General features: G+C 39.2%; 1 protein-coding gene across 1 annotated transcript in view; it reads left to right on the top strand.

Moving 5' to 3' along the window:
* Positions 1–19721, top strand: part of RAPGEF5 (Rap guanine nucleotide exchange factor 5) — a 155605-nt gene that overhangs the window by 114534 nt on the left and 21350 nt on the right. Inside the window, exons 12-20 of the mRNA XM_031057634.1 lie at positions 4492–4570; positions 5692–5836; positions 7666–7763; positions 8494–8524; positions 9459–9537; positions 12502–12651; positions 15252–15349; positions 17101–17223; positions 18420–18598. Coding sequence (XP_030913494.1) covers positions 4492–4570; positions 5692–5836; positions 7666–7763; positions 8494–8524; positions 9459–9537; positions 12502–12651; positions 15252–15349; positions 17101–17223; positions 18420–18598 — 982 coding nt within the window. The remainder of the gene's footprint in view (positions 1–4491; positions 4571–5691; positions 5837–7665; positions 7764–8493; positions 8525–9458; positions 9538–12501; positions 12652–15251; positions 15350–17100; positions 17224–18419; positions 18599–19721) is intronic.

The raw sequence follows: 19721 nt of genomic DNA on the forward strand, positions 1-19721 counted from the left end.
GAGCCAGCTGAAAGCAGATGTTCCCTGGATGTTTCACATGGGTGAGAGTGTCTCTATCCTGCTCTTTCTACCCCTCAGCCGCCCTGAATGTGTCTTGCAGAGGGATTTGTCTGTCGCAGAGGAATGGGAGGAGCAGTACTAACTGTTCCTGGTAGAGCTGTGTCCATGCTTTATTTCACTTGGGAGAAGGAGGGGGCTCATAGCCTGGGAGAAACTGTCTCAGCAGAAGCTGGTGCAAATGGATTATTTAATAACAAACAAGCACAGTGCCTGCTTTTTTATTATTTTTATGCCTATGGAACTGGCGCAGAATTGGTGTGGTAAGATTACTGCCTAAGGCTGCCCCCAAAGAGCTGCAAGAACAGGAGGCCATGGGACTCATGCTGGTTCTGTTGCACGTCTTAATGAAGCTTTAAAATGCTTGAAATTGTCTTTGAAATGAAATATTCCATAGCTGCAGTTTAACTCCAGACTTTGTAATAGTTGCTTAGCCAAATCAAGGAAAATCGTGGGGAACAAAGAAAAGTTAGGTTCATGACTAGAAGAAAAAGTTTAAATAAAAAATTCATGAAGAGAAAAAATATAGCATCATAGGCTTTTGCACTAAGATTTCCATTCCAATGTCTTTTCTCTTTCAACTATTACTGTGAATTTTACTCTCCCTGTTTGCTACAAACATTAGAAAAACTTTCTGTTGGAATGATAAGAAAAATTGTCACAAATTTAGGCAGAAACTGGAACACTGAGTAAAATTTTAAAAGGGGTAGGCATTTCACTGCCATTCTGAGTAGGGGTATGGTGAACTCTATTAATAAATTGAGGAATTGCCTTTTTCAACTCTTAAATCAAATGTGACTAAACAGAAAAATCTCAGAAAGACTTTTGTTCATAATTGTCAGCCTGACTTGTACAGCCACAGCTCTTCCTCATTCAAATTTACTGCTCTTAGTGACCTTTAGTAACAGAATGAATAATATGCTGTGAATAAATCCTCTCATGGTTACCCTTTCTCTCCATTTGTAGATTAAGGCCAGCAAATCATTATTTGTGGACACATAGCGTCTGACAAATGTGCAGTTGTTTGTTTTGAGCAAATTATTTTTGAAGCGTCACTACACTTTCAGGTTTTGTGTTCCTGCTAGGACATGAAAAAATATTCTGGAATGAGTTTAAATTACAGGGCATTTAGGAAGAAAATATAGAAGATAGTTACAGTGAACAGTAGGACTTCAGGGAAATACCTACAAGCTAGTTCAGGCATTTTAAAATATGAATATTATTGTTAAGTCTTTAGGTGATGTCTGGTAATAGATATTTAATCTTGCAAAAGCACTTTCATTGCTTACTTGTTAAAGTAATTTAACGGATGAGTGGTGCTATTAATGGACCACATGTATAATCCAGACTTTTTTTGTTCAAAACATTCCTCTAGGGTTTAAATTTCTAAACATATTCATAGGCAATTTGAAGAAATTTAGCCCATACACAAGCTGTAGAAAACATAATTTATTAATTTTTCTTCTTACTATTTCTTCTGCATTTAGAGGATAAAAGAAATCACTATGTATACATATGTGCAACTTTAAGTGGGCTGAGTGATATACCTTGTTTTCATGGGGTTGGTAGAAACCAGACCGTGAACGAAAGGACGTGGAGATGAACAGAGGGCTTAAAACTAAATGTAAGCTATCTGAGCAAACATACAGTTCCAGGCTTTCCATCACTGTTTGGTTTGTTGTGTTGTTTTTGTTTTTGAGAGAGAGTTGCATTAATAATGTCTATAACAGAGTTCTTGCAATAAAAGAAAACAAAAAAGCAAAAAACTGACATTATAGTAAAAACAGTCTTTCTTTCCATCCCAACACTTTGGGATGCTGGAAGAATTGACATCTGGAAAGCAGATTATCAGGTAATAAAAATAAACATAAAAGTCTTTGCTAAACACTAGTTATTATGATAAAGTCACACTCTTTTGAACCATTAGAGAAGTTCTTTGATAATATTGAGGTTTTGCTTCAACAAGGAGTTAATTTCTTTTCTGAACATGTGGCTGTGTTTTGCTGAAACTCGGATATCACCTACACAGGGTAGGAAATTAGGGAAATAATTGGGTGTAAACATCTCTTTGACTTTGTGAGGATCACTGCACAGTCACATAGTTCAATAAAGAACTAAAATGTGTTTGTTGACTCCAAGCTCAGCTGTTTCCAAATAAATGTTTGTGAAACCCCCAACTTTAATAGCCTCATTGTACCATCCAAAAGACGTGCAAGAGAATGAATAGATGACCTTTCAGATAGAGAACAAGCTGTTCACCATGTCTTTTCATTTACTGAGACAAAATACTCTTTTTCTGCAGAGATAATACTTTCCACCATTTTTAACAATGTTGGGTAGAATAACGAGTTTAATTGTTTTGCTTCTGAGTGCAAGGGGTTTAACCTGTGCCTCCTTACATCAGGACTCTTTCTGCACCAGTACTGTTAAATGTATTAAGTGAGATAGACTTTTTTTATTTTTTTTTAAAGACACTGGAGGTATTTTGGGTCCTATGCTCACCGGGTGGGATGTCATTAGCTATCCATCCATGTTTATCCACGTGACATCTGTCTTTGAATGATACATGGATGAATTCTTATTGCCATTGTGCACCGCAGCTGTGAGATCAATAATTTACTGATAAGGTCCCAAGCAGCTGTAAAGGAAATTGGTCTAAATTATTGTGAAATTGCAGTCTTACTGTGAAAAGCTGCTGGGAAGCTCTCAGTTGCACACTTGTACAAAAGCACTAGCTTGGACTGGAACAGATCACAAATGGGGAGAAAATCAGGATATGGAAATCAAGGCTCAGCCTTGTCTTTCTTCTGTGAGAGGTGGTTGGCCCTTAGTGTTTGCAGTTGTAAATCCACCACTTAAATCACAACTTAATATAATGCTAATTAATACCAGCTAGTTATACTGGTAAAATATTTTTGCTCTACAGTATAACTGAAATCACTTTTTATCATTCAGCCTCTGTCCATGTTACTGTTCTTATCTGAAAAAAACAGAGCTGTTCTCTTGTTAAAGGAAACACAGTGTGTTTGCTGAAATTAAAAGAAGTACAGTCAAAAGGAATCCCTCAAAACTTGAGGGAAATCTTACCATTTGGAAAAAAAACCCAAAAAAACCAAAAAACAAACAAACAAACAAAAAAAACCACCAGAGGAAGAAACAGAAACTTTTTTTTTGTGGTTACAAAGACCAATTACATTGTCTGTTTGCAATAAAGATTTCGTTGTGTGAACCAAATACTCTAGATCATGCATTGTACATGAGTAGTTTACTAAAATTAGAATTGAATTTGTTTAAAAATTTTGTAATAATTCCATTTGGAAGGGAGCTGTGAAACCATCGGGTCCAACCCATGTTGGAAGCAGCTTTAGTTAGACTAGGATGCTCAGAGTTTTGCACAGGCAAGCCCTGAATATAGTGATGTTGGACACTGCAGGTAACCTGTCATGTTTGGCCTCTTCACAGGAGGGAAAAATAAGTATCTTAATCTAGACAAATTTTCTTTTGTTGCCGTCTCTGATGGTTGTCCCATATAATTTTGTAGCGCACCTGCAGGAAAAGTCTGGCTCAGTCTTATCTCCATTCTGCCACTGGGGTTTTGAAGACACCATGAGATTACCTTGAGCCCTGTCACCCAAGAGCAAACCCAGTGCTTTCACCTCAGTGATGTGTGCAGTAAAGGTTTGAAAAAATCCTAAAAGTAGTGTGACATGGGAATGAGGAATGAAAAAGTTACACTGAAATCCTAAACTGTCCGTTTGTCCTGACAACCTGAGGTGCTAACAGCTTCAGTGTGTAGGGTTGGTCTGTTAGCAAGTACCTTCAGCCTGGTTTTGTAAAACTGATCGAAACCAGGAGGAGAAAAAACCTTCAATGATACAACTGAACAAACCTTAGAGAAAACTTCTCAGCACTTACAGTGATGCCCACAAGACTAACCAACCATCTAAAGATTCGAATATATTTATTCTGTGGTTCTCAACTACTGTGCATAGATGTTAATCACAATTCATGGCAATCCTAGTTTTTTTCTCTTATTACTAAAAGCTATTCTTCTGAATTTCCAGAACAAGCTAATGTGTGGAATGCTGCTTTGTGTGCAGCTGAGCTAACCAGGATGGCAGTGTTTGTTTTAAGGACTCTTTCTTACTGGTTCCTGAACTATGATGAATTAGATTGTGCGTACTTGTTCCTGTTGGTGCTTTGGGAGCTGAGGACGTATTTGTTAAGTAAAGGAACTGATCTCTGAAGTTAACTTTTTGAAACTCTACATTGTTAACCTTTTGAAACTTAAACCTTTATGTATTCTGTATTCTTTTGGAGTTTTTTTAAGGGCAGGGGTCCTGTTCCTGCCATGCACAATAACAGGAGTAGATACTTTCTTCCTGCTCTTGCTAATGTATTGTACCTTGGACTTTTTTTTGTCTTCCTCTGCAGAAACTCTCCTGGATGATTTCCTTCTCACATACACGGTTTTCATGACGACTGATGACTTGTGCCAGGCCCTTCTGAGGCAATATCCTTTTACTGAAAGTTGTATTCAGGGGGGTCACACATTTACTCATAGTTTTATCTAATGTTGAGCCTTATATCAAAGCTACATGCTTGGTTTTGAGACAAATGCCTAAATCATAGCAACAATGCAATTTTAAGTCAGCTTTTTTTCAAGATAAATAAACTTTTATAATGGTGACAAGGTAGAATTTAAATAGGGGTTAAAACCTCCCCAGGTTATGTCAATTCATAGAATACCTACATGTGCATAATACATTACAGAATACGCAAGGAGAAAAAGTAAAGAATTTTACAGTCTCTGCTCCTTTTATCACCTAATACAGGATATAAATCTTAGCTCATTTTGAGATAAAAGAATTATTTTCATGTATTTCTAATTACTTGCATAAGCTACTAAGCTATGGATCGATGTTTGAATAGACTTGTGACTATAAAATGAACCTTTTGTTCATTTGTTTGTTTGCTTGTTTTTTTAAATCTTTTCCCCATCTTTAAATTTTGTGCTGAAACCATCAGTTTTTTCCCTTACAAGACAAAGAACCATGAAGAGACAGGAACAGTGTATAAAGTGGGTATCATCAGACATTTGGTGCTTCTGCCTTATGAATAGAGAGAAGTGGTAGAAATAATATTTTACTTTTTTTTTTTTAATTTTAATAGAGTCACTTCTGCAGGTAGTGTAAATTGTACAGACAAAAAGAAACTGACTTCCATTGCCTGATTTTTGTGTTATTGTTATGCTTTGCCCTTCTTCCTATAGACATTCACATTGGCATTGGTGTGTAGGGCAAAAGTTCATTCTCAGTTCTGCAGAAAATATATGACTGAACATTGTATAATTCCTTTTGAACTGATTTTACTTTTATAGACTCACCTCTTTAATCTGTAAGGGAAAAAAAAATCCTCTTGGCACAGAGGATGAATTGAAATTCCAACTACTGAGAATTCATTCCCAAAAGTTATGAAACTCCTAAAGCTCCAGACAGGATAAAACATTTTAAACTGAGCAATGCAGTGAAAAAACCCCTTTCTTTAGCAAATGAGATTATTGCAAACTCTTTGCCAGCAGTTAATTTTAAAGTTTCTTTGAGTTCTTATTATATGTTCCTTAACCTGCTGCACCTATTGTGCTAAGAACCACCAAGGGAAAGAAGATGACTCTGATGTGTCCTGTAGGAAAAGAAAAGTCTTGCATTTGGTGTCTCAATGGACTTCTCTCTACAAAGACTGGTTACATGAAGATGAGCATTTAAAACAATTTTTAAAGGTATTGAAACAATTTCTGTGATGAATTTCAGCACTGTTTAATTACATACTGTGTCTAAAAAGCCCTAACAGGAAAATCTATAAAACATATTTTTTCATACTTAGATCTTCTCCATGAAATCTATAATATAAAATTATTTACATATGTCTTCTTTAAATACCTTAAATATAGTCAGTTTGAACAGAAATCCTGTATTGTCAATATGTTTAACATTAAAAGTATTACTTTAACATATTAAACTTCTGGAACTCCCCTGGTCACTAGAAAATGGGAAAAGTTAGGAAGGTAAGAAATAAAACTACAAAGATGTGGACATTTCTTGGACACACCAGTCATGTCTGTCAGAATAGGGTCTGCAATCAGTATCCAGAGGATCATGGACATTGAGAGTTTTGAGGTGTCTGTAAGAGATGCTACTTTGACTGAGGAGTGAAATCCTATTCCATGGTGTTTGCTGGGTGGACCTGGAGAGCAGCATAGCTTTATGTATTTTTGATAAATAAAATTTTGTTCCTTACTTTTTAGCAAAGTTCTTCTCATATTTTTCTATGAGCTCCAACAGCTCTTACTAATTAATTAATTAAGCCCTTATTAAGTTGAAAACAGTGCTGTTGTTGAGAACCTGAAACCAGTCTGGTTACTGATTTTTTTTCAGTATGTATTTTTTCCCTGCTGGTTGAAAGTTGAGGGTATTTTAGAAGACTTTGCAGTATCTTCCACTTTTACTGATGAGGTTCTTCTTCTGCAACTGGAGATCCTCTTCAGAGTCATTTATTTCTTCAGTCACTTGCTCAAGACTAAGGCAATGTGGAGAAAATCTCGAGATTCCTTTCTTTTGTTTGTTTCGTTTTTTAAGTAGGACACACTGCATACGGAAGGAGAGACCTTAGGATTTTTGCTTTTTGGTACTAGATGTATATTGCTGTACTGGAAAGGGGACATCATTTCAGGCATCAGTTGTGTCACATTGAGTTGCAGCTGTCTGGATGCAGGGCTTTCTGGCCATGGAGGTGTGTGACTGTGCACTGTCTCACAATTCCTCTTCTGGAGGCTTGTGTGCAGAATTAAACAGCAATAATGTTAATGATGGTTGTAGTCACATGTGCAAAACCAACATAGAGAGTTGTAGGCTAAAATCATTCATGCAGAAGTCTCTGAATGTGGGGGCTAAAGCAAGCCTGGTGATTCAGCTCATGCATGTGATCCTTCTTTCTTGGAAGGGAAAGGGAAGGATCTACGTGCAGATGCAGAAAAAGTGTAGAGAAAATATTTCCTAGAATTTCAATCATGACAATGTCTTCCCCCAAAATTAAAAGTAAGGTTTCTTTACGTATTAGTTTACAGCTAGGGAGAGTTGTGGGAGTTTCAACTCAGTTTAAAATGCATGCAAATGTGAGGAAAGGTAAAGAAGAATGTTTGCCATTTTAAAAGTTTTAATCTGATGAACCAATTTGTTATCATTTTGGATAAGTGATGATGGTGTGGTGTGCTGTCATGCTTCAGAATGTGTTATGCTGACCTAACCAGGTTTTATGTAATAGCCACAAGTGGTGTTTTAAATTTTCCTGTTTATAGACAAAATAGTACAAGAATTTTGCCCTCTTGCTTGGTACAGAGTGCTAAGTAAGAGTATTTTTTCCAAAGAATATTGAATATTGACCAGTCTGTAAATTTAAACCAGAACACTCTCTCCTTACAAATTTTGCATAAATATAATGATAAACCTGGTTTTAGTAGGATAATGCCTGAATTGACTTAGACCACTGATGTGATGCCTTAGATTAATGTTTGAGTTGTCAGGTGTTTGAAGGCATTGCTTTGTTTTGTAGACGATATACAGAAATGTGTTAGATGATGTGTATGAGTATCCCGTTCTTGAGAAGGACCTGAAAGAATTCCAGAAGATACTTGGGATGCATCGCCGTCAGTAAGTATTGATTATGATCAAGTCTTCTTTTATTCAGAATGTAATTTATTTTTGTTGCTATCTTTCTGTAATTCAGTAAAGTGATGAGTGGATACAAGTGGCATATTCAGTTTTACAAATCATCTCTTCTTAACACTAAGACTAGATTATTCCATTTTTTCTGATGTTTTTTGGGCAGTGTTTGTGATTCAGCATTCACTCCCATCAATTTAATTTGGGATTACTTGCAGACAGAGCAACAGTTTGTGGAGAAGCTGGCAAAAATTCCTTCAGAAGTTGCAGTCTGCAACTTCAGATAGTACGTTCATTCTCTCTGCAGTACTGAGAAGCAAATCACTTGGAATAGTCATCTCAGAGTTATTATTTATTAATAATTATCGCATCTATAAAAGATATTTAAGTGGCATGTTTTTCCAACAAATGGAAGTTGTTTCCATGGTTTGGCCATGGGGGAAGTGGAAGGAGCTGTGCCCTGACTGCTGTGTTAGCCTACTCCAGCAGCTCATGGGCTGGCAGCATTGCATTTCACTACATCAATTATGCAAGTCAAAGGAAAGTTCTCTGTCTGAGCCAGATGCCTTTAGTTTTTCCTGAAGAACCTCTGTGGCCTTTCTGCAGTGACCATTTACTGTTAAAAACTTCCTGATGTTGTAAAGTTTGTTCTAGCTAAAACTTCCTTTTCCTAAGCTTTGGCTGGAAAGAATAATTGTGATTTTCCTTTTTGTTTCAGCACTGTAGATGAGTATTCACCTCATCGAAAGGTAATGCCAACTTGATTGTTGCTGATGCCTAGTTAACTTACCATCTCACTTTTTTTTCCCCCTCTGCCCACTTCTCTCTCTTTTCTTGGCTTCTTAACTGAATGTGGCTGGTGACCAAAACCATGACAGGACACATCAGTGAGGTTAGACCTGCAATGCTGCTTAAGGAGCTTTTTTTTTTCCTTTGAGTGCATCCTGGATATTCAGCAGTGTAAGCTAACCTGCAGTGGTTGTGGCAGTATTAGCATGGTAACAAGGTGCTTTGAGATGTCAAAACTCAGGAGAGGCCTGGGAGGGTGTCTCCACAGAGCTAGAGGGATGTAGCAAGCTGGGCAAAGCGGGCTGAACACAGGCATTGACGTGGATGTCAAGTAAACAGAGCAAAGGGTGGATTTGTTGTGACAGGGACAGACAAAAAGAGAGGAACATGAATCTGTCTGTCTGACTGGAGGGAGAAGTTGCAGCCAGAGAAAGTTGGTGTACAAACTGCTCAGAGGTGAATTGCTGTGTTTGTCAGTTTTACTGGGCTGAAGGTGAAGTGTGTAATAAGCTTAAAATGTTCCTGCAAAAATGTGGAAGGCAGAACATGAGATTGTAGAGGAATTGCTAAATAGGCTGATTGCTACATAGGAAATGTATATAAGAAGTGTGTAAGAAATGGGCTCTGAACATGAATATAGAAAACCTTGAATTGTGCAGGCTGCTTTGCCTTGGCATGTTTTGCTTCCTCCAAAATCCCCACCTTGGCCATTATTTAGTAAGGCAACTCCCAGTTTACTGCTCCAAGAAAGGGTGGGTGTACTTCCTATGCAGAAACCTTTTGGCCAGACATATGGGTTAAATGCTGTATTCTGTGAATTACTGCTTTGTAAACAACAGGGATGCAAAAACTCACTGATTTTTCCCCCTGTGTTTCTTTTCCTTTCCCTCACAGAATAAAACCTTTTTCCAGCAGTTCAGTGTAAAGGAGAACTGGCTGCAGCACAGAGGAACTGTGAATGAAACAGAAGAAAGTGAGTATAAATGAAAGAGTGGAGGGAAAGCTCAAAAGCTATACAATTGTTTCTCAAGGACTTCAATGTAAATATTCTTTAGCTGACATACAGATTTTGGACAAGACCTTAGGAACACAAAAGAAGAAATATTTGGCAAGTTTACCTTCCTTCCTCCTGGTTTGCAGGGCTCAGCAGTGCCGTGGTATCTCAAGGGGTTTTTGCCCTGTCCAGTTCCTCCAGCACCCCTGTCACAGTCCTGTGTGTGTCCCAGGTGTGCTGGCAGCCCATCCACCAGACATTAGTTCTGCTCCAGTTCATGCTCTTGGTCTCTTGACCTATATCTTGGCTGTGAAAGGTGAATGATTAAGCCTGTCACATGAAATGGGCCAGGATCTGCTAGGTCTGGGAACGTGCCTTAGTTCCATCTCTGCTCAAAAACATTTCTGCATGGAGTGTGAGGTGCCACTTCACTTTAATGCCAGCAATTTCCAAAGGCAATTCCCTGCCTCACTATTGGTACTGTAAGGCAGTGAGGCTGTCACCCTCCTGCAATGCCTGAGCCAGGAAGGAGACAGAGAGGAGAACACTGTGTACACAAGCAGGGAACGGCAGAAGGACCTCCTACCTGGCTCTTTGACAGTAGATCTTCATTTCTTACTGGGAACAAAACTCCAGAAGTTCACTTGAAGTCAGTGTATTTTTAGTGCTCATTTGTGACAGAATAAAAACTGAGCTTGTTCTATGCCAAGTCAAAAGACTTGCACAGTGTGTGCTGCAGATAGATAATCCTCTTTTTGTGCTTCAAATATAGGGGGGTTTGAGGTTTATGTTACCAAGACTTCTTCTAAAAATGTTATTTGTGGATGTGAACCCCCACACTCATTATTTTTTTGAAGTTGGACACAGCTTGTGGGTGACTGGAGAGGAAAGTATGCTGGTGCAAGAGAGGGGACAGACCGTGTGACTGTGGTAGGACAGTCACCAGGACAGGATCCAGCAAGGCCAGTCCTGACTGAGTTAAATTGCTTTTGTCTCACTCTTTGAGAGCAGGAGCCATGGACTATGATGGGATTGAAGAAATGAAATAGCCAGAGTGAAGTTCAGGAAGGGATAGACAGATGCAGAGGGTGGACATCTAATGTGTGTGGTGGAGTGCTGTCTGACTGATGGTGCTTGTAGAGGATGGTTCTGTCCAGCTGCACTGTGCCACTTGACCAGAGGTGTTTTATCCTCTGTTGCAATCATTACCAGGGCAGCTTGCAGCCTGTGGCCACTTCCTCCCTCTGGCATTCTCTGCTTCTGAGAGAGGAGCAGCACAGGCTCCTGGAAGAGATGATGTGGTCCATCCCAGGAGATATCACAGATAGAATGTGCGAAGGGTGTGAGGGGGAGAATCACTATGGTGGTTGTGCATGACCACCTGACCTGTGGGATGATTTAGTTCAGTGTTAAAAGAATGATAAATCAATAGCCCATTTATAAAATGACATTGCCGTCATGGTCCCTTTGCAAATGACCAAGAGGACATTTCAAACAAATTCACTATAAGCAAGGTGTGTCAGTTTGCATATGGAGTCCAAATATTCCTATCAGATTTTTTAAAATTAATTTTTCTACCTCATAATTTAAAGTGCAATTGGATGTCTCTATCTTCATGATGTGTATCCATTCTGATAAAGTATTCTGCCATAGAATGAGCATCTCATTTACTCTCTGTCAGCAGAGACAGGTTAAAAAAGAATTATAAAATCAAATGGCTTTTTTTCCCCAATACTCAATGTTAAGTTCCTCCTTCATTCTCATATTCATTGTTTCTTTACTACAACAGGGAAAAACCCTGTTCTCAAGGACAGAGTTCTTAACTGCTTCTGGCATAGTCTTCACTAATGAAAGTGCCCTGAAGCCATGAAGATCTGTAGGACGAGCAAAGAGCTATTGCTACATACATCTGTCAATAATGATAATAAAAAAAATACAACAGTTCTGGAGAAGAAAAGTTGTCCTGTGTTGGCATGGTAGCAGCCTGTCTAGAATAAGAAGTGCTAGAGGAGAAGGAAATTGAAAGTTTAATTGAGCACTGAAGTGAGTGTGAAACTAAGAGCTGTGACAATTCTGATTAGCAGATGTAATTTTCAAAATATTTATGCAAGTCTGTAGCTCAATTTCCTCCACTTAAGTGTGGCAGCCGTATTTCAAAGAACTAGCTAGGGCAAACTCTGCAAAAGATGTAAACCTAAAATTCTGGCAGGCAGAAAGAGAGTACATCCCTTTTTGTAGCAGAAAAAAGTAATCACTGAGCTGACTGCAACATTCCCAGAGCTGAACCAACTCATGGACCTCAGTGGAAGTAGTGAGCCCAGGGAGTTCCTCCAAACCAGTCCCATTTATATGTGCTGCTTGTGATTCAGGAAATGAGTTGTCAGAACTGATTGCATGGCAGTCTCTTTGGGCAGTCTGCTGGTGCTGAAATACTCTGGCAAGTAGTTTAGATGTCTAGACAGATAAGCTATCAGGAGTGGTTGAAAACCTGGGAGCACTGTTCTTGCAAAGCTTCCTGTTCCAGGTAGAAATGGAGGTCCAAAATAATTTCTGCAGCAGACATGAAGTATACTGAAAGGGCAGTGATTTATCTGAACCTAAAATGAAGGGAGGAAAAATGGCAACAGCTGAGTTTCAGAGAAGATAGGCAGTGAAGGAAGTTGTCTGTGACAAATCCTCAGGGTAGGAAATCTTAAATAGATATTGCTGTGAGAGTCTATGTTTCCATTTGCATGCCTCTCTCATTTCCCAGAGACAGGAAGTGGGGAGGGGGAAAATGGTGATGTTTCTGCTTAGTTTCATGTCCTTTGTGTCAGGATGCAGTGACTGCCCTTCAGCAGCCAGGAAGCTGAGGCATTGCTGTGGTGGGGTCTGCAAGTTTGTTCTTTGCTCTGTTCAGCTATCTCTGCCTACAGCTGAGCATGTCTTTGTTCCTTTGTGCAGTTTTCTGCCGTGTGTATATAACAGAGCACTCCTATGTCAGTGTGAAAGCTCAAGTGTCAACTTCAGCTCAGGAGATTCTGAAGATCGTGGCAGAAAAGATCCAATACCCGGAGGAGGAGTTGGCACTGGTGACAGTCTCATTCTCTGGTGGTGAGTAACTTCCCTTCATCTGACTACTTACCTTTTATTGCATCAGGTAAGGGAGGGCTGGCATTTTCTGATGCAAGGATACAGCTGTTCCTCTGTGGGCCCACAGCTGGATGACCAGGGGAACAATGAGGAGCTGCTTCCCAGAGACTTGTTTCCATGGCAACAGCTCTTTCTTGGGTACTGTGGGATGTAGCATCTCCTGGCTGGGAAGGGAGTGTAAAGAACTCTCAGTCTCCAGCAGTATTGCAAGGTTTTATTTCTTTTCCACAGATGAATCTCCTATTTTGGAATTTAAATTAATTTTGAAGGCAATGAGGCATGGTTTGTCTTGAAAATAGAGATGGGAATAGCAAATACTATATGCATGGCTGTTTCCTCATTTATGGCATAGGTAACAAATATTCTTGAGCTGAAAGGAGGAAGACATGTATTTGCACAATTGAGATACTGGGAGCAATCTCAGCAATGTTTTGTAAGCAGTAACTGACATCTTTTGCCTATTGTTTTAGTGTTAGTCATTAAATAGAAGGGCTTATTGTCTTTTTTAAGAAAGACTATAGTGATTGTGGAGTGTTACTAAGGACCAGACAAAGTCCCAAGATCTTCTTTGGTCTTTGGCAGGTCTCAAGCTCCTTGGTCAGATTGTTTTGATGGTTGTGGTGTTTTTTGGAAGCAATTTAACTAGGTGCATAGAACCGTGACGCTGGATCTACAAAAGGACTAAGAGTGTAGAATATCTTGGCAATATTCTCAGATAACATTAGTTGGTGTTGACCCCCTAAGACAAAGGATGGGTCTTTTAAGTTACGACACTTGTTGCTACTTCTTTTTCAGTCTAGTTAAATAAAATACACATAAGTGCTGGCTTGTTCTGTTTGTATCTTTGATTCAGAACTGGAAGGTCACTTTTTTTCCCCTCCATGCTAAGCTAAATTAAATAAACCTATATTTGAGTGCACTGGTGTGGATGTCAGGGAAATGGTGGCCTGTTGAGATCCTGGGCACAGAGCAGCCATTGGGAGCATCACACATGGGTGTCCAGGCCATCTAGGCTACATCATTTTCAGGCATACTCTTTTTCTCTTGTGTGTGCCTAAGCTCACCTTCAGTGCATTTCACAACACTGAGAAATCACTCTGCTGCTGTTTTTCAGGTCTTTCTCTCCTGTTCAAGAGCAGGTCAAGTTTTGCTCTGATAGCAATAAATCTGGTTCTAACTGCCTGCTTAGCTAAAGAAAACCAACCATTCATAAATAATGAAATATACTGTATTGGTTCCCAAGAAAGCCACAAAATGGAAGTGGTTTCCACTTAGTTTTCAATGAGAAACAGTAAATAAAATGCAGATATAGTAGGAAAGCCATTTGTACCTGATCTTTATAACCCCCTCAAATGTTACTTAGTTACATTGCCTGAGTTGATTTGAAATACAACAATATCAGTGTCTTCTTATGCATCCTTTACTGCAAGTAATAAACACCAACCTGCTCTGCTTTTTTTTTTCTGCTTTGTGTTTTTGCTATTTGTGTGACTTAGAACTCTTGTCTTTCAGCCACTTGGAGGGCAGCAGTATGTACACTGGAGAACCTGTTTTTATTGTACTCCAATAATGAATAAGCAAGCTCTTCATTCAAAATTACCTTGAAAAAACATAATCATAGTTCAGCTAATGTTTGTGTGCATCAGTGGATAAGTGAGCATGGATAAAAGGGAAAACTGTCTGAAATTATGTTTGGCTCTCAGGCTCCTCCTGGTCCTATTCCTCATGAACAATGCAGAGTCCAGGGTAGCTGTCAGTGTTCTTGGTGTAGTTTTGGGTCTACCATGTATCAGGTCTCCCCAGAATTACTTGGAGCCCCTAGGAAGTGAAAGTTTTTGCAGAGCAGTTTTTATGCTGTATTTGGAGTTTTGCTTTATTTTTCCCCACACTTTTCTCTAATTCATTCAAGATTCCATAGAGCTGAACCAGTAATCTGGACTGGAGTAAAAAAAAAAGTCCTTTCTGTTTGCTACCAGTGTCCTGCTCTTTTACTCAGCTATTTCCTGAATTATTTGCTGTAAGTCTAGAAGAATTACTATAAATACTGTGTTACAAAGGACTATGCAGCTCTGCTCCGCGGGGTGAATTTCATGGTGATGGGATCCTTTAAACTTCTTTTCCTGCTCAATGGCTGTGGCTACTGATTTAATTTCCACCCCTGGTTTTGTCTCCAGTGACACACAACAGCTCAGTCTCTGGAGGCTGAGACACTCTGCTCTAACAAAATTCACTACATTTATACTAGATACACTGGGTTGAAATTAAATGTTCTTTAAGGCATAGGAGGCTAGACCAGAGGATTTCAGGGTTTCTTTCTGTCCTATGTGAAGTGCAGTTTGAAAGCAGAAGCAGGAAGCTTTTGTGCTCTAGTCCATCAGACATATCTTGCCTTTATCTTGCCTGAGCCAGCTGGAGATGATTGGTCCCTACAGAGACTGAATTTGATGCTTAGTTGCCTTCTAAGAGGTTGATGTGGCTTCACAAATACAGTTGTACCTTTATTTCTCGTATACAGCTTTTACTCCTGTTCTGAAATTTCTGGTTTTTTGCTGTTTTTACAGAAAAACATGTGCTACAACCAAATGATTTGGCCATCTCAAAATCTTTGGAGTCATCCAGTCGTATGTTTGTATACCGAAAAGATCTGACTGATTCTTTGGTAAGTATTGGCATTGTATATTTCCCATTTTTTGTTTGTCTGACTCTAAATCAAAACCTTAGTATTCCTCTCAGAGGGCTTTTTCAATGCAGAATTTATTTTTTGCTTCCTTAGTAAAGCTTACTGAGCTGCTCTATTCCTTTAAAAGAAAATCTTTCATTAACAGCAGTTATTTGACTGAACAGTAATGGAATTTGTTCATCAATTTTAAATAAACCAAAGCTTCTGTGCAGCTTAAATCTTGCAATCTACATCAGCCTGGGAAAGCTGACCTGTGTTTGTACCAGGATGGATGGGATGAGGATTATTGAGGGCTCCTGTGACTCTTTCCTCCCCGCCCTGCCTTGTGCCTCTGTAGCACTTTGGCTGGTACGTAATCATACAAAGTGGTGAACAAATTCCCTGGAATTGCTACATGTGGAAATAGATGTTGTGTGAGTTCCACAAGACCCATCAGTGATCCCTGTGTTGTGGCAGCTGGTGTGTAGCACTGGGGGTGTGTCCTCCTCCTTTCCTTCTGCCTGTCTGTCTCTCCATCCTCTCACTGGTGCTGGGAAGGTCAGCAGATCAAGAGGCAGCAGATCTCTCTCATCCTTCCCTTTGTCTTTAGAAACCAGGATTGCAACCTCCCTCCCTCTATGCTTTCCCAAAACCTCAGTGAGGCAGGCACAGTCAGGCACTTTGGTGTTCCAGTAGTTTTCTGCTAATTATGCAGATGTTTCCAGGGAAGAGTAGGGGCTGTATCACAGCTGACTTCTGTCTGTTGTCAGTACCTCTATGATCTGTGCATTCATCCTCAGGATGAGAAATGTCTATTTACATTTTGTGGGATCAATGTGCCCCAAAGAGCTGACATGCCACTATCATTGTAATCTGTCATCCCCATTATCTCTGGCTTTTGAGCCATCTCTAAAAATGTGGATATTAAGGGAAGGTTTCCAGTGTAGACAGGTGACAGCCAGCCAATCTAGTTTCATTAGTTGCATAATAAAAATTGCCAAACTTGCTGTAACTGTCTGAAATATAGCACCACAGTAATGGATTAACTGGTAAGAATAATCTTCCATCTTGGCAGATGGTTCATGTGCCAAGTTTCAGAGTGATGAGGTTAAAAAAGCCAAGAGAAATGCAAAACTTTGAAAATCCCAGCTAATAATGGAAATGTCAAATGACCCTGAATGCCAGCAGTACCACAGCACTCCATAGTAATATACTAAGTAACTTTTATGAATCAGAACCCACACCATTTTACTCTTCGTTGATTACATTTGGGGTAGATTAATCATAAAATATATGGAATTATGTTATTTGTAAAAGTGGACAAGGGGGCAAGTTATGTGCATTTATTTTTAATCCAATGTGTTTTTAGAATCATACTTTTATATCAGAAAATTTACTGGTGTCTTAATTTAGATTTTATTTTCTGATAGTTTGAGGGATTTTATTTTCATTATGCTGTCTGCTTAGCCAGTGTTTTGTATTCAAGGTTGGGAGAGGGAGAGAGAAGGAGAGAGGGAGAAGGCCTCACTCTCCAAAGCAAATCATTGATCCTATTGACCTATTTCCCATTTCAAGCTATTTATTAGAGGTTATAGCTCCTTCATTTTGATTAGTGGGAAAAAAGCCCTCAGAGTGCACTTAGAGAAGATTACCTGCTCAGCTCTGTTTGGTAGCTTAGTCCAGTAACTGTTTCATTGCAGAAGCTTTGGCATTTTTTGAGGAATTTGTTTTGCTCTTGTCTGTTCATTTAGAGCCCATTTTCTGAAATTGAGGAATTGCAGCAAAGATCTGTGAGGATTTTGGGAATTAACACCTGGGATCTTGCCTTAGAACTAACAAACTTTGACTGGAGCCTCTTCAATGCAATTCACGAGGTAAGAGGCACCATATCCCCTTCCAGGTATATTACTGTCATGCAGCATTGCATCATTGTGGCAGAGCATTGGTACTCCTGGCTGCTTGCTTCATTCATGACAGCATGATTTGGCAGCTCTCAGTAGTGGTCGCAGGTCCAAGGGTTACCTTGCAGTCCTTGACACTGAAAAGAATTGTCAGAGGTTTGTAACTTTCCTGTGTTTGGGCATCTTATATGTTCCCTGTATACCTGATGTGTTCTATTGAGATTTGCCTCAAAAGAGTAGAAGACCATGATTATGTTCTGAAAACCTTCTCTGTGAATGTGCTACATATGCAAAATGTTCTGTGCACTTGATAGTGTTTCAGTAAATATGGAATTCCAGAAAGAGTTGTCTTTCGTATCACTTTAGCCACAAAAGAATTCACAATTCTGAATTGTTTCGGCAATTCAGATGGTCACATCACTGTCCTTGTTCTTGTTAGGCTGCAGTGAGATGAAGAATACTGGGCAGGCTTTATTAAATGAGACAATGGTGCACTTCAGGGCCCATTGGGTTGTTTCAATGACTTTGATAGATTCTGGTTTGGGTTGCTGAGTAAAACACACAGTTAACAGTAGAAAAGTTCTCTTGAAAATACCATTTACTGAAAAGCATGTGGGGTTTCTGAGAAAATGAATGTGAAATTGCCTTGCTGTTCACCAGATGCTTTCCTTTTCTTTCATTTTGGGTTCTTTTATTCAGTTTAGACACTTTAAATTTGAAACTGGCCACGTTTGGGGTTTTTTTTTTAACAGAAATCAAGACCCACACCTCTATTGATTAAAAATTGGCTAATACAGAAACAAGTTTGAATAGAAATTTTTCAGATTCTGCCGTGGTTTGATATGGTTGATTTTTCATACTGGAACAGAAGTGATGAAACACAGAAATAGGTTGTTTATGTCTTATACCTGGCTATAGCCAGAAATGGAACCTTGGGAATTCTAACAAGAAAAGCATATCTTGCAAGATTTCCAGTCCACCTGCCTTCTGTAATAAGTCTCTAGATTTTGCTAAGCCAAACCTGAACCATTTGTGATTGGCTCATGGATAATGAAAAAATAACCATTTGTGACCAGACCTTGTTTCAAAAACATAGTTTTAAATAATTTACAGTTCATTTATATTTAAATTGTTTCTATATCTCTACTGATGTTGTCAATGTCTTACAGCAAGAGCTGATATACTTCACATTCAGCAGACAGGGCAGTGCTGAAAACACTGAGAATCTCAGTCTTCTGCTTCAAAGATGCAACGAGGTCCAGCTTTGGGTCGCCACCGAGATACTCCTCTGTAGCCAGCTCTGCAAACGCGTGCAGCTAGTGAAAAAGTTCATCAAGATTGCTGCCCAGTAAGTTGCTGGTGTTGCAACTGAAATCCTTGAATTCACATGGTTTTTTTGACAAGAAGTAGGTAGAGAAGCAAGGAAGGAAAACTAATTCACCATCCTGTGTTTTGATAGTGTGGCTAGCATTCCTAAATAAAACAGGCCATAGATAACAACAGCAGAGCCTGCTCAAAACTAGCATGGTGGAGTGTGTGCTGCTCAAACCTCCCTTGGGCAGCTTAGCTGCTGTGTCTGCAGTGCCAGCTGCAATGTCCCTGATGGAGCACAGATAACTCCTTCTGAGCTGAGGTAACCTGAGGACCGTATGACAGAACTATTTTGGCAGTGCAACAGTCACACAAGACTAGATAGAGAAACCAAAACATTGTTATAAACTTGAAAGTCCTACCTCTAGAGAGGAACCTAACTGCAATAAGCTGTTGCCCCCTGTAATCCTCTCTGGAGTACTCTTTCACTTATTGGAGTGGTAGGCTTTTTCATATGTTAGATTTGACAGTCTGCTCTTCCACTGTTACTGGGTAGTACTGGCATTTTTTCTATGTCTTGCAATAGTATACAAATATATACTATACACGGAGATTTCTCTGAAATCACTCTTTGTCTTAGTAACCAAGGAAATGGAGCAATTTAAATATATGCAATCATCCTTCTCACCTCTCTCTCCACTTGTTGGTCTTCTGCAATATTTGAATATGCATGGTTGTGGAAAATGTATAAATAGTTGCCTTCATCAACTGGGCTGATTTAATTTGCAAGGCACTTACATACAGAGGACTGTTCTCTGCTGAAGCAGTGCCTTTAGAGAAATTAATTCTTCTAATCTAATCTAGTGGAACTCATAAATGTGATCCAATTTAGTTTGCAAGTTGTGTGGTATCCAGTAATATGTTCATTTTCTGCCGTACCAATGACCAAAAAATGGTTGGTTCCATGTGCCTTGCTTGCACCATTGTAGCATTAATTTGCATCCCAGAAAAAGTTTTGTGTCAGTCCTACATGAATAAGAATATAATTATTACCAGACTAAAGTGTTACTCTATTTTTATGGATCCCATTCTGTTAAGTGAAAAGCTAAAGTTATGGTGACCAAATACAGTTGTCAGTAAACAGTAGACAGGCTCTCCCT

The sequence above is a fragment of the Geospiza fortis genome, unplaced genomic scaffold, assembly GCF_000277835.1.
Source record: "Geospiza fortis unplaced genomic scaffold, GeoFor_1.0 scaffold95, whole genome shotgun sequence".
NCBI lineage: Eukaryota > Metazoa > Chordata > Aves > Passeriformes > Thraupidae > Geospiza > Geospiza fortis.